This window comes from Camelina sativa, chromosome 9 (genome assembly GCF_000633955.1).
Source record: "Camelina sativa cultivar DH55 chromosome 9, Cs, whole genome shotgun sequence".
NCBI lineage: Eukaryota > Viridiplantae > Streptophyta > Magnoliopsida > Brassicales > Brassicaceae > Camelina > Camelina sativa.
Window position 1 is genome coordinate 21792056 of NC_025693.1, and position 18539 is coordinate 21810594.

Here is an 18539-nt window from a genome sequence, read left to right on the forward strand (position 1 = left end):
TTTTTTTTTTTTTTTTTTTTTTTTTTTTTTTTTACTTTCTTCTTTTTTTCGACAAATAGTCAACTTTTTCTTATTGTGGAAAAGCCCCTCTAGTCTTGGTATTTTTCAGTTAACTCCTCCTATATGTTCTAATCAACGAACAGTGTCTTCGTATGCCCAGCATTGCAGTTGTCTGGAGTCGGTTTATCCGGTCAATGTCAAAATGAAAGTATACAAAAATACCCTTTTTATTACCAGTCTGTTTCATTTCAATCACATTGGACCCAAGCAGCAAGAGTCATTAACAAATCTCCTAACAAGTTTGACAATTGCTCCATGCACTCACTTTTGACAACAATAACATACATTGTAACAGGGAAATAAGCTTACTGAGCATTGTTTTGCTCATCAATCGAGGTTTATTATTATATGAACATAATAAAGGCCAAAAGAGGTAGGAGAAGTAGGAGTTCAGCTGCAAGAGGGGTGAGGTTGGTTGCACCGCCTGTGCCAGGGTTTCTGGTGGAGTTACGAGGATCGATCAGGGGTGGTGTAGCAGAAGTACCAGGAGGAGAAAGAGTCGGTGGTGGAGTGGATACACTTGGTGGAGGAGCTTCGACCTCTGGTGGTGGAGTTGTAGATTCCAAGCTTTCATCTTCAAACCCTGCCATTAACACAAAACACTTCATTATCAATGCTTTGTTCCTAGGTATATACAGTCACTTACTGATTTTATCACTTACAATTAGACCGCTTCCAACCCAAAATCATTCTCTCCCGGTCGAATACAATGCGGTAGCCTGACATCAAGTTCTCTGAAACCACCAATATGTGAAAATGCATTCAACACATACTCTTTATTTTTCTCTCTGCTTCAATTATAAGCATTGAATGCGTTGCCGCGTAAAACTCAGGTTTGGGAATACTTACGTCCGATAATGTTAAGCTTGAAATCCACGCTCTTCAGGATAGCCAAGCAGTACATGGCGGAATCGTCCTGTTTATTAGGTTGAATACAAAAGGCAAATGTATATGAATACGCTAATCCATGAAACTTTGTGAAACTGAAGGAAAGAAAAACACCAATATCTTGCCTCATTCCACACTGTGAAAAGCGGATCTCTCAAAGTCATTTGGGATCCTCCAGCAAAAGTCATATTTACTCTGGGGAATTTAAAGCTTGTAGTATTTGGACTGCATGCAAAGAGAAATAACATCAGAACGCATATGTGAAACAGAGACATGCTATTTTACAGATTACTTAGCTAGTTAACTATATTACATACACTACTGTTCTCTTCGACATTCAATGTTCCCCGTTTTTCTTATTTTATAGGCGTTATTCGTTAGAAGTCCAACACATTTTACTAAAATGGGTAAAATCATATGACAAGAGTGCATGCATGACCTTGTTTCGTAACAGAACTCAAATGGAATCTCAGGATCAATCGGGCGTCGCTTGTCCTTGACATTATCGTGAAACTACAAAAGTAAACGAATGAAAGGTCATGTAATGTAACAAACGCAAGCTTGGAGTAATGACGCCCACTAAAAGATTACAGATACGAGAAATCTAATGATTTAACGGCACAAAGTTTCTAGAAGAATAAATACTTCGCTTAGATACGGTATTAGTACAATGAATCTGGCCAGACAGCATTGAAGTAGATAATTAGTCTGATCTAAGGCACTTACAGCTTTGGTAATAAGACCATATGCTGGCTCCAGTAAATGTGTAAATGATGTGCCAGTGTCGAAGAGAGCTAGCATCTGAACCCCGAGAACATCTCCCCCCACTGATACTTGGGTCACATTCACAGCATATGTCGGACTATTTTTCATTTGGGATAAAGAAAATCACAGAAGACAGAAACAGAATCGTTATAGATAATAACAAGTTGACAAATATTTTAAGCCTTGTAAAATCAAATTGGAATTGACAACGTACTTTGCTTTAATAGGAACTAGTGGTGTCTCTAGCTGGTCCGTGTAGCCTCTGTCACCAAAGCTGATTCTTCCGATAAAGTCAACAATATTCCCGAAACACATTGAGAAAGAGTTTGCAGTGATATTTGCTTTTGCCAGTACACTCGGAACTGAGTAATCTTTCATACCAAGCCCAAGAAGACCATTCACAGCCACACTTCTCCGATACAAACCTGTCTGATTCTGACCGCAGCTGCATCACAAACCCATGTGAGTTCCAAGAGAGGCAAAAAAAAAACCTTTACTTTTAATTTTTTTTTCCGTGACCAGCTTTCAAACTAAGTTCAATCTCATCGTACCAATATGTAGATTGCTTGACGGATTATTTCACGGCTTTTAACACGAAATGAACATATATCTTTAGAGGTTAAAATAGCGGGCAGAACGGTTTTTGTTAAGAAAAGACATATAATAAGGAAAAGAAAGTGATTAATTACCCAAGCGTGATATTAGCTTTGACAGGCTCTAAACCCTCGTCCTCTGTGACCAAATGCAATACATCCTGTAACAATGTCCCTGTAGTGACGGTGGTGCTAGAGTAAGGAATCTGATAAGGGCAAATACTTGTAGGAGAAGAACATCCTCCTGATCCAAAACAACGCTTGTCACTGCATCTAATGCTTGAACTTGTAGAAGATGCATTGGGACTGTATAGATTGAGTGGTAGACTCTGTGTCAAAGAAGAGATAGTTAGGGACTAAATAGGTTAAAAATGAGACTATATATATATATGAAAAAAGGTATTTGCTTTCGAGAGGAGTAAGGTACCTGTGAAAGTCCAACGTCCTCCAAGTCACGGATACAAGTGGAACCGCAATTGCAAGGCAACCAAAACAAATCGCTGCCAGTGTCAAGAGCCACCAGGAACCAAGTGGCTGGTGTTCCAACAGAGACATTGGCGTAATGTAGACTGAAGCCAAATGGATATACAAATCATATTCAACAAGCCAAGGAGTTAAGCATCAGCATCGATAAATATGGTTGCATTAAAGTTGAAAACGAAAAGAGAAGAGGCATTACGATCCTAGAAGGTCGATTGTAATCGTTCGGTTTCCCCGCATGAACGTGACAGGAGGTTCTTCATTGTTGGAGGCAAGACCTCGACCTCTGATCAACCGATCACGGTGGGCCAAAAGCTTGAAGTAGTCCAAACTTCCCTTTTCGGAACTAAATCGCCAAACCCAAGAGTTTGCTTGACCGTATCAGAGAACATGTGATGAACTTCGAAGCTGAACTTCCCAGAAGCCTCACATCTCTCGAAACCCCAACACATCACTAACACAGACAATAACACAAACACTTGGCGTGCAACGTCCATGACTTCAATCTCCGAGCTTTTCCGAGAAAACAAAAACACCTCCGGAACAAAACTCCGGTTGCTTTCTCAGATAACGGAATACAACGGGACAAATCCCGTATATGTAAGGAAACCACAAAAAAAGTCAAAAGCTTGACTAGTTCGCATTGTACCAGACATGCTGAGAGACGTTGATTTGATACTTGGAGTAAAAATACTTGTTTAATCGGAGTAGTAGCCATTATTTGCATCTTCGTCTTCTTTCCCTGAAGCTCAAGGTTGACAAATGCAGGGAGACGACTTCTGGACTTACTGTTATAAAAAGTCTCTAAAGTCAACTCTTTCTTTTTGCGGAAAAGTCCCTCTAGTCTTCGTATTTTCCACTTTACTCCTTCTATATGTTCTATCTTCTAAGGGCATCTTTAAAGGGAAAACAGTTTTGGGTGTTCTTACAATATAAATATTGTGAAAATAATGTAATATCATTAGTTAAGAACTTTTGTTAAAAAGTTAGTTATTGGAAGAATATGGTTAAGATCATAAGATTTAATAATATAATAATCAATTTTTATTGTACATTTGATACATAAATATTGAAATTACACAAGAGCTAAAACTAGGAAATTTGTTTTGTATCATAAGCTGCAATTGTAACGAGAGGGTGTGTATGTTGTCTCAAGGAAACCATGGTGTAAGAAAGCTAACCCTCTTGCCGCTCCAACTGCGATCTTGAGGCGTTTGGACCAGTCTAGTAACTCTAGTATCCCAGTTTGGTTCCTTAACCAGTGGTCCAAGCTACCATTTACCATGTACTCATACACAAGAAGCTTCTCTTCACTGAAAGAGCAGTATCCAAGCAAAGACACCAGATTCGGATGCTTCACTTTCCCTAGAGTCTCCATTTCTGCCATGAATTCACGATTTCCCTGAGTCTTGGCTTCGCTTAGCTTCTTGACCGCTACTGTTTTCCCACCGGGTAAACAAGTTTTGTAAACTGTCCCAAAACCACCATCTCCTATAATGTTCTTCTTACAGAAGTGATCTGTTCCCTCCACAATATCTCCCAGACTCACCTTGAGAAGTGGCTGCTCGAACATGGCCACATTGATGCTTAATGGCTCTCTTGATCTGCTTCCACTTAAGAAATAGAGATTTTGATCAACAAAACCTTTTAACCTGGTTTCTTCCATTCCCTCTGGATCATCTCTATGCTTCACTCTCTTTGACATAACCCATTTGCATAGAGAGAAAACAAACACAGAGATGATGATCATACCCCCAAGAATGAGCCCTGCAAGTCCCCAAGCACTCATCAACTTAGTTCCATCGATCTTGCAATCTGATCCAATTACTCTGCCACACAACTCTTTGTTCCCTGAAAACAATGCCTTGGAAGGATCCTAGCAAACACCATCTCTCGGCACCTCTCCTCCTAGATTATTCTTGGCTAGATTCAAGAACACCAGATTAGGCAATCCACAGATCTTTGTTGGTATCTCTCCAGATAACCAGTTCTCAGAAGCATCAAAGTACTCAAGCTGCATAAGGTTACCAAGATCTTGTTATTAGTAAGAACCAACTCTATAAGAGAAGAACATCCAACGAAGACTTCCTCAATGGTTCTTGAAAGAAAGTTCCCAGAGAGATCAATCTCCTCTAACGAACCTGAACCACAAACCTCCCTAGGAATCGAACCAGTTAACAAGTTGCTAGCTAGACTGAGATGCTTTAACATTGGACAATCTTCAATCTCACGAGGGATTTCTCCTGTAAACCTATTGTTAGCCAACAGAAGTGAGTCCATTTCCTTCCATTTACCAATCCAAGAAGGCAACGAACCCGAAAACTGAAATAGCATTGTGAAACACCTATATCACTGTAAAGTCTATGACTAGGTTCCAGAAAAGAGACTTGTACCTTAGATTGGGGAATCAATTGTTTTGTGCAGTATGGTTCTCTCTCTGATGAAATTGATTCCTTGACACCAACCACTTTTATTTCATGAATCTCCTCTACGATCTGTTGAGAGTCCTCTTCACACATAATCAAGATCTCTCATCTCTATATCATATCACACAAGCAAAGTTTTCAAATCAAATCACCATCCATCGATGAAAAGAATCCAGATCAACGATAACCCAGAAAAAAAAATCAATTCGCCATCGGAAGGAGACGAGTCACGATTACCTGAACCAGAGTCGCCGTCGGTGGAGGTGATGAGTAACGGTTCGAATAGTCGGAGGTCACCAAAAATTAAATCATTCTCCTCCATTTTCAACTGAATTTTGGGACAAATTTCTTCCGATTTTACAAGGAGTTTGTCACGATATCGAAGAAATGAAAAAATGAAACGATCTCTCGGTTGCAAAAAAAATTGTTTCCAATGAGATAACGCCACGTCACACAAGAACAAGCTCAAAAACTGTTCTGGAATAAGATCCATAAACCTGTTCTAAGTCCACTATTACAATATTTTCTTTTTAAAAAGGCCTTAGAACACCCTAAAAGTTATGCCGATAAAGATGGCCTAACTAACTAATCAAAGAACTTTGTCTTCGTATGCGCGAAAGTTTACAAAATCACCCTTAAACAAATCTTCTAATATGCTCCATGCACTTTGACAATTACAGTAAAACCTCTACAAATTAATAAGTCTGAACCACGAAATTTTATTAATTTATTGAAGTTTTAATTTATCGATAAATACATTTTTTTTATTTTTATAGTTTCGAATATTGTATCTTATACTTTTGTTATAATTTACATTTTATAGAATTTTATTAATTTATAATTTCGGCTATCCTAATATGATGGATGTCAATAATTTACTAGATTATCCAGGTTATAATTGTGAGAACTAAGATCAATTATCTCCTTTCGAAGTGATTTAAGTATGAAGAAGCTTATCACCGTTAAAAGTTCCAAACTGAATTGAGAGTGTTTGAGTGCTAGAATTATACTGTATTGCTTGAGCTAAAAATTGTTCGATCCTTTACAAACACTCCCCCCTCTACTTATTTATACAGACCAATTTATTACCCCATTTAATGCGTAATTGTTAAGACATGATTTTCGCGTCCTAATTAATCCTCTTTAATGCGGGAATCTTTGACCGAGCACGAGCTGCGAGCTAACTAACGCGACGCCTCTCCGCGCTCTCTTCTTTTCTCCGGGCCTGATGGGTCAACCAATAATACGCCCTTGGCCCATTAGTCGTGCCCGGCCCAGGCCCTTTGCCTGTTTCCCGAGATGTCGAATCGTGGGTACAACAATAATGATTAATATATAGAAGTTCAGAGTTTAGAAAAAATTATTGTTACTATACTTGATGATAAAGTCCAAGAATATATTGCGATATCTTTAGAATCAATTATACATAAGAAAGCAACTATCACATCTAGGACGCTCCACAACTTTTGGATACAATGTGAGAAAACACAAAAAGATATTGATGCAATGAGAAAGATTATAGATGAGCTCCAACAAGAATGCAAATTCAAGAATTGGCAAAAAACAATAGAGTCATATTTCACTAAATTTTCTTATATATCTATATATACATTTTTGAAGTACATTTTGTGTTCTACCCTTTGTTTTGTAAGATATTACATAATTAATCATTTGACAATTTGAATAAATAAGAAAGAAATTGAGGTTAGTATTATCAAACTGTACCCCTAGACGACTCGTTAATTAGGTGAGACTTCTGACAAATTTTTCTACAGTGTTTGGGCAAGGAAATTTACTTTATACCCCTTTGTCATTAATTCTTTCTTTTCTTCTTCTTTTTGTTAAACCAACGACCGAGAAAAAACGACGAAGACTGTTGGGGAAAGAAACAACCTTCTTCGTTATTTCTGATTTGATTTTATGATTGAGAGAAATAGTTGTTAGTGTGGTGATTCCAATTTTGTTTCCTTGAAGGCTAAGACCAAGATTCAACAGTGGTTTCCAATCCCATCAATGATTTCTAAATTTCAGTGGTGATTTTCAAATCCGACGAAAACATGCAATGAGAACGGACGATGGTTGTATGTGTACATTTTGGTTGGAGATTATGATGGCGATGAAGGAGGTATGTGTGTTGTTAAATTTGTGTGCCTAGGTTGAAGCCTACATCATCGGATGTGGCGGCGGTTGAGGTGAGGCGAGTTGTGTGTTGTGGAAGTGAGCACCACTGATGTTGTGGGGTTGACGGTGCCTGGACAGATCCGGGAGGAGGAATTCTTGCGGGAGACAGTTACTCTGACTGCTCCACTCAGTGACATGAATAAGAGATAAATATTAATTTATCGAATATTTAAATAATTTAGCATGTTAAATTTTAATTTATCAACTTAGCATGTTAATATAAATATTATCTAGATAACAACTATCTTATCAATGTTAAATATTAATATTAATTTATTAAATATTAATTTATCAAATATTAAATAATTTATCATGGTAAATTTCAATTTATCAAGTATTGAATAACTTAGCATATTAACTTAGCATGTTAATATTAATATTATCTAGATAACAACTATCTTATCCATGATAACTATAAGTTTATCACATTATTGTTAAACATATCACGATATACTTTGATGTAACACGATACATATGTACACTTATTTATATATATATTTTGTTATCATATTAACTGAATACATAATTTAATTATATGCTTTTACTTATGTATTTCGTGAACATTTTCGTCAAACTTATCACGATATAAAAGGACTTAACACGATATATTTATAAACTTATTTGTATATATATTGTTATCGTGTTAATCCAATAAATAATCATCTAACCATAATATATTCTTATTAAAGCATTAAAATTTCATTAAAATTAAAATATAAGGATGTCAATATGTAATCTTATCCTCATATCATACTATTTAGCATGATAAATAAATAGTTATACATTAAAATTGCAAAATGTTTTTACTATATCATATAATGATTAGTGTTTAGTGTTGGCAATCTCAGATGAATAGTATTATTGGCCGGAACAGTGTTATTGATCGGTGGTTTATGAATCATATCATGGACTTTATAAAGAGATAACATAATTTTATGTTCAATGGTATTTTTGTAGTTACATGAAAAAGAGAAGGATAAGTAAGGAAAAAAAAAACAAACAGAAGAGAGAGAACTAAATATGAAGAGGGGGGTATTGAATTAGAATTTTAAAAGATTCTTGTTTTTTATTAAAATCTTCTGTTATTCAATTTGTGATTTTTAAATCACTATCCAAATCCAGTGTTATTGAATTTAGAATTTTCTTAAAATCAGTCAAAGTAACTTAGAATATTTTGTTATTCAATCATAGATTTATAAAAATCTTATAAAATCCACTGTTATTCAAATACGAAACAATCTCACCTCCATATGTGTTATTCTGAAGGATTTGAAAAAAAAAAAAAAAATCGAAGTTCTAAAGAAAAAAAAAAGGCATCGTCTTCCTTTGTTCTTTCACTCTCGGAAAAAGAAGGTTTCGTTTTATTCTTGTCATCTTCTCTCTTTCTTTCTCTCAGAAACAATAAGCAGAACAGAAAAGAACAGTTGGATAGCAATGTTGTTTCGTATGTGCCCCATGTGTATCAGTCTACTCAAATGCTTCCTTGTCAAGAGATTCTTCGAACCAGCAGATGCAGCATAACAGATCCTATGGTCGTGGGAAAGATATGAAGAAATTAAACCAACAAAGACAGGCTGATACAATTGGGAGGGAAAAGCAAATGATCGGAGAGCTGCTTTACCCTCATGTGGAGAAACTCAAGCCCCAACTTGCTAAGAAAATTACGGGATGCTTTTGGAAATGGACAAGCCGGAGTTGCTTATTTTGCTGAAGTCACCAGAAGACTTAGCTGGAAAAGTCCATGAAGCGGTTGAAGTGCTGAAGTCATCGAAGACAAATCTGACCAGTTCAAACACTCTTCGTTCTGATTACTTGGCGACCGGCGTTTCTGGCCTTTCGGTTGCTACTACACAAACTCTCGTAGGATTATTTTGTTTGTTTGTTTTTTTTGGGTTAAATACATTTGCGTGAATGTTTTCAATTACTATGGTAATTGTGGAGAAAAAAAGGTTTCAAAATAAAACAAAACATAATATCGGAATCGAGATTGGTTTTTGAGAAACGAATTGATCCCCAGATTCCAGTTTTGAATCAATTGTGTCTTTTCATTGAAAAAACGTCTTCTGCAGAAGACAACTCTTCTGAAACGTCTTCGGACTAGGACCCTTCTTATGACCAGACTTTTGAGGAGTGATCCATTCCTGATCCTTTAACAACTCTTTCTTTGTCTCCTCCTCTCTCCCAGTTGTTGTGTTATCCTTCGGCTCAGTAGCGTTAGGCGACACTATTTTGTTCATTTCTCCTCTCTCTAGTCTGCTTGCCACAATTGATTAGTTCTGCAGTTTTCCTCTGCAATATTGAACATGTCTGAAAAATCATATTCTAAACATCTTCCATTGTGTTGTCCATTAAAACCATAATTATTAGACACATACATGACTTTTGTGTTTGAGAAGTCGATGAACCTATTTGCCTTTGTGTGTGAATCTCTTAAAATCTTTCAATAAATCTCACAAAATCATAAACTACTTTGTTTTTTATAAAATAAAAATAATAACAAATTCACTTAAGTATCATACAATCTCATTGAAATCTCTCAAAATCCAAAATTTAATAAATCCTACAAAATCTTTTAAAATTCTAATTCAATACCCCCCTCGAAATAAGGAGGGCTACAGATTTAATTTTTTTTTTCTTCTGGGGTTACAAATTAATATAGCCCTAGTTTTATAAACAAATAATACCAAATTTGGAAATAGTATATGTTTTCCTAAAATATCTTAACAAAATCAATTTCTGTTTTTTATTTTAATTAAAAGTTTTAAATGTTTTAGTGAAAAAAGAAACTATAATATCTTATGTTGATTATCCCTAAATTATCTCCACTTGATTACTATGTTCCTATAATGTTAAAACGACTAGATTAGGACATGCGGTACACCGCGGGGTAAAATTATTTATAACTAAAATATTTAAATTATGAGTTGTATTTGTTGGTTAAATATGTTATAATTATATAATAATTGTTAATTTTATGGTTTAAACTATATAATACCGCAATATAATTTATTTTTTACATAATATTTATCTAATCAATTTAATTAGATATGTCTATTCTCTGATACCATAGTGTTAACAAAATAATGAAATGATGTTTTACCCGTGTAACACCGAATTAATGATAATTTTTAATTTATAAAAATATCGATAAAACCAGTCCTGCTATATAAACCATCCTGATATATTTTAACTCACACTATATCATCTTAATTTTTAATATTTATTGTGTATCTACGGTATAATATTTATCATATTTAACCTTTTAAAAATATTTAAAATTAAGAACCGGAATAAACCAAATAAAAGTTTTTAAAGTTTGAATGTCTGATAAATCAAGCTTTCTACTCATTCGTATTCAGAATCATTTTGGTCTCTTTTATAGTATGACTCTGAACCATTGCCCATTTTTTTTAGACGATATGGGATATTGTATCCGTATTTTTTTATTCATCTAATTGAGTAATATATGCTCGTTTTTAAAATTTTGTGTTACATAAGAAAAAAATCACAATTTTTATTAACTAAATGTACTATAAAATAATTCAAGATAATTTAAAGAGAAATACCCTAGATTAGCACTAATCTAAGTTTTTCTTCCAAACTTAGCACACACTTTTAAATGTTCCAAAAATAGCATTTACATATATTAAGATATATAAATATATTGGAAAAATATCAAAATTATTGATGTTTTTGCAATTTCTCTACAGTCGTCGTCATTGTTCTCCATCGTCTCCGGTGAGTTGCGCCAATCTCTGACGGCTCCATCGCTCTGGTGAATTCTAATCTGTTGAATTCGAGATCGAGATCGACAACAATGGCTATTCCAAGGCCATCAATGACCCGATGATGCTCCTTACTAAGACACTAACGGTGGTGGTTCAATTGGAAATCGCACACAGGAACGTTGTGTGCGTCTTTAAACAAACTCTCGATCATATCCAGTCTGATTACTACTTGTCTCAATTTTGAATCAATTATTTGGTCTCCCATCTGCTTACAAGGAACGATTCGTTGAGCCGAGTGAGATGAAGATCAAATACTCGATCATCATCGGCGGTGAAAACTTTGGATGCAGATCGCCCCCTGAACACGCTCCGGTTTGTCTTGGTGCGACAGGAGCTAAAGTAGTGGTGGCTCAGCCTTACGTTAAACTCTTTTTCAGAAGCTCTATGGCAACAAGTGAGATTTATACGATGGATTTGGAGATTTGAGTTTGTAATGAGGGTAAAACAGGGGATGTTGGAGGTATTTACTTGTGCTATGAAAGCTGGAATGATTCCATCTATCAATTGTGTAGTGGAAATGGTGTATGAGATGAGGACTGTTAGTTGACTTTGGAATGGGATCGAATTGTGGAACAACTTGGGAAGCTTGACATTGATTATGGGAAATATGATGTTCTAAGACGTGAGCCACAATATAAACCTTAAGATCCTGGTGGTGGATTACATTTTCGTTTGGTTAAGATCAGATTCATTCTCTAGTCTGTGTCATTAGTATAAGTAAGACTAAGTAACAACTTGACTTACGCTAGATCTTCTAAAGTATTAGCTTTGTTGATAGACTTGCCTTCGAGTAGTTCAAGACAAGAATAATGCACTATCATCTCCTTTATCGTTTATTTTGTGCTCTTATTATTGTTATTCCACAATATCTCAAAATCTGCAAATCATATTTTAATACAGGAGAAATCAGTTACTCATATTTCTCACAAATATGCAAAAGAATACTATGTTCCTCTTAAACGACATGTTACTCATATTCTCTATTTTTAATCGTAAACGATTTGTTATGCATACTTTTTTTTTTATGAAAGCCATCATGAATTTTAAAAGATCATTCCTAAACATCATTCAATCTTTCCTGAATAATTTTCTTTGCATCCAACCTATATTAATGTTTATTGTTATACTTTCAATGAATAAACAGATTGGTTTATTTGGTACACTCTCTTAGAGAGTTTGTAAAACCTTCAGGTTCAAATCATGGCAGATGCCAAAGATTTTACCTTTTTATTTTTTATGAAAGCCATGAATTTTAAAGGATCCTTCCTGAATAATTTGTTTGCATCGAGCATCATGGTGTTTAACTTATATTAATATTTATTGTTATAATTACCACCAATAAACAACTTGGCTTATTGGTTACATTAACATTTTGTATAGATCCTAGCAAATCCCAAAGAGCTCACCTTTTATTTTTTTTATGAATGTCATCATGAATTTTAAATAATCTTCCTAAACATCATTCAACCCTTCCTAAATAATTTTGTTTGCAATGAGCCTAGTGTATAACAAGTTGTCTTATTGGTTACACTCTCTTAGATTTTTTGTTAAAGGCTTTGGGTTTGAATCCAAAGAGCTCATCTCTGGTTTTTTTTTTTTTTATGAAAGCCATCCTAAATATTAAAATATCATTTCTAAACATTATCCAATCTTTTCTGAATAGCTTATTCCTCTATATTAAAGGAACATTTTTTGTCAATGTCATCATGAGCTGTCAAGGTATCTTTCCTGAATTTCAGTGATCCTACATGAATTTTTAAGAAACTACCATTTTCTTCAATAACCATCGAATTTCACAAAATACACCATCCATAACATAACATTTGTAACATAACAGACCATCAAAAAGTTTGTGTGTTTGCGGTTGTAGACCTAATGAAACACCACCATGGGCCGTTGCAACACTACCATAATCTCTAGAGGCTACTTTCTTTTTGATGGGCAGAATGAGAGTTATTCCAAGTTCATCAAGCAACACAAGGTGACGTTCTGTTACGGGATTGTTCTATATGAAAGTGCTCATTGCATGTGCAACAAACAACGGTTTACTATAATCCCACGCTCTTACTATACATGTCAACAGATTATCACATAACCCACCAACAATCTGTAAAAAGAAAAGCACAAAAAAATTTTAGATCATGAAGAAACAGAAAATTATGGAGCCAAAGCTAAAATCTAGATCTTCTTTAGCTACGCAGGCCACAGTTCCTATGATTCTATTCCTTGACAAGAATATGACCCAACGATTAAGATAAAAAAAACAGTACAACAGCGTTATATTAATGATCAAAAGAGAACTATGTTTAGATCATTCGAAGCAAACAATCTTTATAATTTGTAAAAGCTATATCTTCAACTCTATCTCGTTAGCTACGTTGCTTATGATTCTGCAGCTTCAATAAGAGCCAAAAAAACTAATCTAGAGTCCAAACTATCCAATACTGAACAAGGAAGGTCTTAATGAGAATAGTATTTTTTTACCTTGCATAATGTGTTAGCTAAAAAAGCAATGATCACCAATCTTGTTCCAGCTAGACCATTCATATTTATCAGTATAGCGATTCACGTTCTGAGGAAGAAAAGGTTTATCAACAAAATTGAGAGATGATTTGGAAGCCTCTGCTTTGACTTCACCCCATTCCCAGAAACAATAGCATAGATTGATGAACTTAATTGCAGCCATTTATCTATCTCTGCCTCCATCTCTAAAATATCCATAAAAAAAGGATCAAGTTTATTATACACAGTCAATATGATACGTATACTCAGAGAGAAGAGATTAAATTCGAACATGGACTTTACAACGTAGTGCCAGGATTTTTACTTGAAATTGATCGAATGATCATATTTTGTGAAATCAGAGACGAAAGGAGAGATTTAATCAATGGATTTCATATAGCTTGTTATTACAGACGTTACCTTGCAAAGCCGGAGACTCGTCGGATCGATTCGGCGTCGAGGTGAAGCGTCAGAGAAGGAAGAAGAGAAAGAGAACTGATTCCGGCGAAAATGAAGCCAGAAGCTGATGTGGATAATTTCGCCGGAGATGAAACGTTCGAGACGGAGAAGCGATTTTGAAAGAGAACAATTTGATTTTGTGTATATAATTTTGTGCTAGTTTTGGAATATTTATGAATGGATGCTAGTTTTGGACTAAAAACTTAAATTTGTGCTATTTATGAGAATATCCCTAATTTAAATATAAATTCAAATACAAATGAAATAGATATTTTTTATAAATCTTATCTATAATTAATTTTGAAATTTTTGGTAACTAATATTATAGATATTTTTAACATCAAACATTAAACGAACGCCAAACATCAAATAAATTTATTGAATTTGGGGGTTATGCCTAATTAAGTGTACAAAACAATAGGACTTCTCACATGGTATGAACCATCCGACCAGACCAGAGACGCAGACATAATACCAGAAATACCAGCAAGGCTCTTTCCAGAGATTGTAACGGTGTAAGACTTCTTCTCCCCCGGTGACTTGAAATAGAGAGTCTGTGGCTCAACCTTGATTCTGAGTTTGGGATTCCCAGACAATTTTGCCTTGTAAGTGGATCTTTTTTTCCCAACGTTGGTGACTGTTCTTGAAAATGTGATATCTGAAGTGGATGAGGCTGAAACTTTGGCTGTCATTGATGGGTAGTTGAGATTTCTCATGTTAATCTTAGATTTTTCAGAACAAGTAAAGGTTCTGCCCGCGAGAGTACTAATTCCTCGGGATGAGTAGTCCAAAGAGCAAAGCATGTTCAAGTAATCCTCTTTAGCTATTTCGTAAACAAGTCCTGGATCAGCTGCTACTGTAGGGTTAACAAATCCTGATCCATATGCAAACTCAGCTTCTGCATTTTTCGAAGCGTCCATTGCCCAAGCTGCAACAAAAACAAAAAACGATTCAAGCCACAAGTCACTTAAACTTTTTCTTCAGGGAAGAAATAGTTCGATGTTGATACCAGTAGTCATGATAGCTGATTTGACGGCAGAAGGTGACCAATTAGGATGAATTGTCTTGACATAAGCAGCTACACCTGCGACATGAGGGCAAGCCATAGATGTTCCGCTCATCATATAGTAATCCACACTTTGTCCTGGAAGTGCCGTTCGAGCCAATGGTGTATATGCCGCTAATATATTCACTCCTGGAGCTGTTATATCTGGCTGCATATATATATATATATATATATTAGTTGTCAGGACACCGATCCAAATACCAAAAAATGCAAATTACACACAATGTTCTGTGAATTTTGTTTTAATCTTTTAATTAGTACCTTCATAATGTCGCTAAAGAGAGTGCTTGGACCACGGGAAGAGAAATTAGCAACTATGGGATGATAATCTTTAAATGTACCACTCTTCCTTATAGTTCCTTGCGGGTTTCTGTTTCACATCGAAAAGTTTCATAAACATCTTCAAAAAATCTAATCAAATAATGTTTATGGAAAAGTTTCTTACGGTGAAGAGAGAACGTAAGATCTGAAGGCTTCATAATTGGTATCATTTAAGGTTGAAACCGCAATAAGATTAAGAACAGGATCAACATTAGTTGCATGAAGGATAGTTCCAACTGCACCTGCGTCTTTTTGTTCCATAACATTATTTGGAACATCGCACACAACAATCTTTCCTTTTACCGTGTTCAGGCAACCGCTAGTGCACCTCCTACCAGAGAATGAATGCCAAATAAATGAAGATATATACATAAAAGTGAAAATTCTTGAGTCACAAGTTAGGTCGCTACAGAGTTCTTGAGTCACAAGTTACCTTGCTAGCTCTTCTGGACACTTGCTTGAAGCAGTTTTCCCGTATGCCAAAGGATACTTCTTTCCTTTTAAGTCAAAGTCATTGATCGATCGTCCCTGAACGTCGATACATAATCACCATGAGTGAAGACAATATCACATTCATAAATCAACTAAAACAAGAGAAAACCTTCTTACCGGTATGGTTTTCCCTTCTCCGTTGACCACATTAGTAACAAACTTTCTATCAGAAGCTGCTGCCACCGATATGATCCACGGTGAAAGCTTAGACGTTGTTCCAAGTTTTGGACCTACGTTTCCGGCAGAAGCCGTGGTAACAATGCCTTTGAGCATCGCGTGAAACGATCCAATAGCGATAGGGTCAACATCGACTCTAGCAATAACTCCTCCAATAGAAATGGTTATAACATCGACTCCATCAGCAATAGCATCGTCAAATGCAGCTAAAATTGCATCGGCATTACAACCTGGTGGCTCGCAAACTCTGTAAATAGCAATTCTACCTAAAGGCACACCACCTCTTGCAGTTCCTTGTGCCACACCGTTCACACTCACTCCTTTTACTTTGTTTCCTGCGGCTGTTGAAGCCGTGTGTGACCCGTGGGGGTCATCGTCCCTAGCCGAGTTCTGCACATAGTGTCGTGCTCCAATCACCTTCCTGTAAAAGGAGGATTGATCTTTATCTTTTGATATTTTCTTGTCAAGCAAGAAAATNCAACCGCTAGTGCACCTCCTACCAGAGAATGAATGCCAAATAAATGAAGATATATACATAAAAGTGAAAATTCTTGAGTCACAAGTTAGGTCGCTACAGAGTTCTTGAATCACAAGTTACCTTGCTAGCTCTTCTGGACACTTGCTTGAAGCAGTTTTCCCGTATGCCAAAGGATACTTCTTTCCTTTTAAGTCAAAGTCATTGATCGATCGTCCCTGAACGTCGATACATAATCACCATGAGTGAAGACAATATCACATTCATAAATCAACTAAAACAAGAGAAAACCTTCTTACCGGTATGGTTTTCCCTTCTCCGTTGACCACATTAGTAACAAACTTTCTATCAGAAGCTGCTGCCACCGATATGATCCACGGTGAAAGCTTAGACGTTGTTCCAAGTTTTGGACCTACGTTTCCGGCAGAAGCCGTGGTAACAATGCCTTTGAGCATCGCGTGAAACGATCCAATAGCGATAGGGTCAACATCGACTCTAGCAATAACTCCTCCAATAGAAATGGTTATAACATCGACTCCATCAGCAATAGCATCGTCAAATGCAGCTAAAATTGCATCGGCATTACAACCTGGTGGCTCGCAAACTCTGTAAATAGCAATTCTACCTAAAGGCACACCACCTCTTGCAGTTCCTTGTGCCACACCGTTCACACTCACTCCTTTTACTTTGTTTCCTGCGGCTGTTGAAGCCGTGTGTGACCCGTGGGGGTCATCGTCCCTAGCCGAGTTCTGCACATAGTGTCGTGCTCCAATCACCTTCCTGTAAAAGGAGGATTGATCTTTATCTTTTGATATTTTCTTGTCAAGCAAGAAAATTGGAAAAGAAAAAAAAAAGTGAAAATGTTACTAACTTGTTGCAGGTGAAATTAGTTCCTCCTGCGCAAGTTCCTTTCCATTTTTTTGGTATTGGGCCGAAGCCTTTATCCAAAAAACTCTTGGACTCAGGCCAGATTCCGCCGTCTATTACCCCAACTATTATATTGGTCTCAACATTAGGGACGTGCTTGCTCTTGTCACCAAGTCCCATGAACTCGTAAGATCTTGTGGTAAGAAGCTTATAAACCGTATTTGGAAAAACCGAAACCACACCGTCCATAACTTCGAATCACACATGAAAAACATTTTCAAATTAACCAACATGAACGAGTGTCTCATAATATTTTTATGATCATATAAAATTTACGCACCCATAAGTTTATCTCTTTCAGATTCAGTAAGTTTGGCTGCAAAACCATTGAAACTTCTTCCATAGCTTCTGACCAAAGACTCCTCAACGGAACTGCAGATCAAAAAGCGAAAAAATAATAACGTAAACAACAAGGAACAAGATTTGAGAATCTTTTATCAAACCTTGATTCGATAACTTCTTGAAGAATATTCTGATGGTGAGACATAGGAAAGTAAGAAGCATTTGAAGGAAGAGCTCCCATGTATGCAATATACACCTGCATGCGTCAAAATGTCACAAGTCACAACCCATAATGAGAGACCAATACAAGTTAAGAAAACGTAGATTAGTTCTTATGGATAACGACTTGCCTTTCTTTCATCTTTAGCTGTAGGAATTTGACAAAGGCTCATGAGAAGAACCGAAAAAAGACATAGAATCAAACCAAGGGAAGCCATTATCGAGATGTTCAATTGTTTGATTAGAATTCTCAATATGTGAAGTTGCTAGTACATATGGTTATCTATATTCGTGTTATCTTGACAATTAATGAATTATTTATGCTGTAGAGATTTATTTATAAAGTAACAATTCATTAATTGTCAAGATAATTAAATTATATATTTTTTGTAAATTTACAATCTATCAAACAATTCAATCTAAAATTTATAAAGTAAC

The 18539-nt window shown here is 35.8% G+C and overlaps 2 protein-coding genes, 1 long non-coding RNA gene and 1 pseudogene across 3 annotated transcripts; all 4 read right to left on the minus strand.

Annotated features, from left to right (window-relative positions):
* On the minus strand, positions 210-3548 carry LOC104711675 (aspartyl protease family protein 1). The gene is given in 11 exon segments (XM_010428386.2): positions 210-643; positions 723-794; positions 910-976; positions 1074-1173; positions 1388-1461; positions 1675-1810; positions 1928-2158; positions 2403-2635; positions 2734-2875; positions 2986-3124; positions 3127-3548. Coding segments are annotated over 11 exon segments (1590 nt in total). The 5' UTR covers positions 3284-3548; the 3' UTR covers positions 210-404.
* Positions 3898-5305, minus strand: LOC104715545 (leucine-rich repeat receptor protein kinase EMS1-like). The gene is made up of 4 exons (XM_010432940.1): positions 5180-5305; positions 4941-5108; positions 4674-4800; positions 3898-4553 (listed from the first exon to the last, which is right to left on the minus strand). The coding sequence occupies exons 1-4, from the start codon at positions 5303-5305 to the stop codon at positions 3898-3900; spliced, it is 1077 nt and encodes a 358-aa protein (XP_010431242.1).
* Positions 12959-14309, minus strand: LOC104711678. The gene is made up of 3 exons (XR_755379.2): positions 14104-14309; positions 13666-13889; positions 12959-13288 (listed from the first exon to the last, which is right to left on the minus strand). It is a non-coding gene; the product is annotated as an uncharacterized LOC104711678 (long non-coding RNA).
* On the minus strand, positions 14534-18135 carry LOC104715546 (annotated as a pseudogene).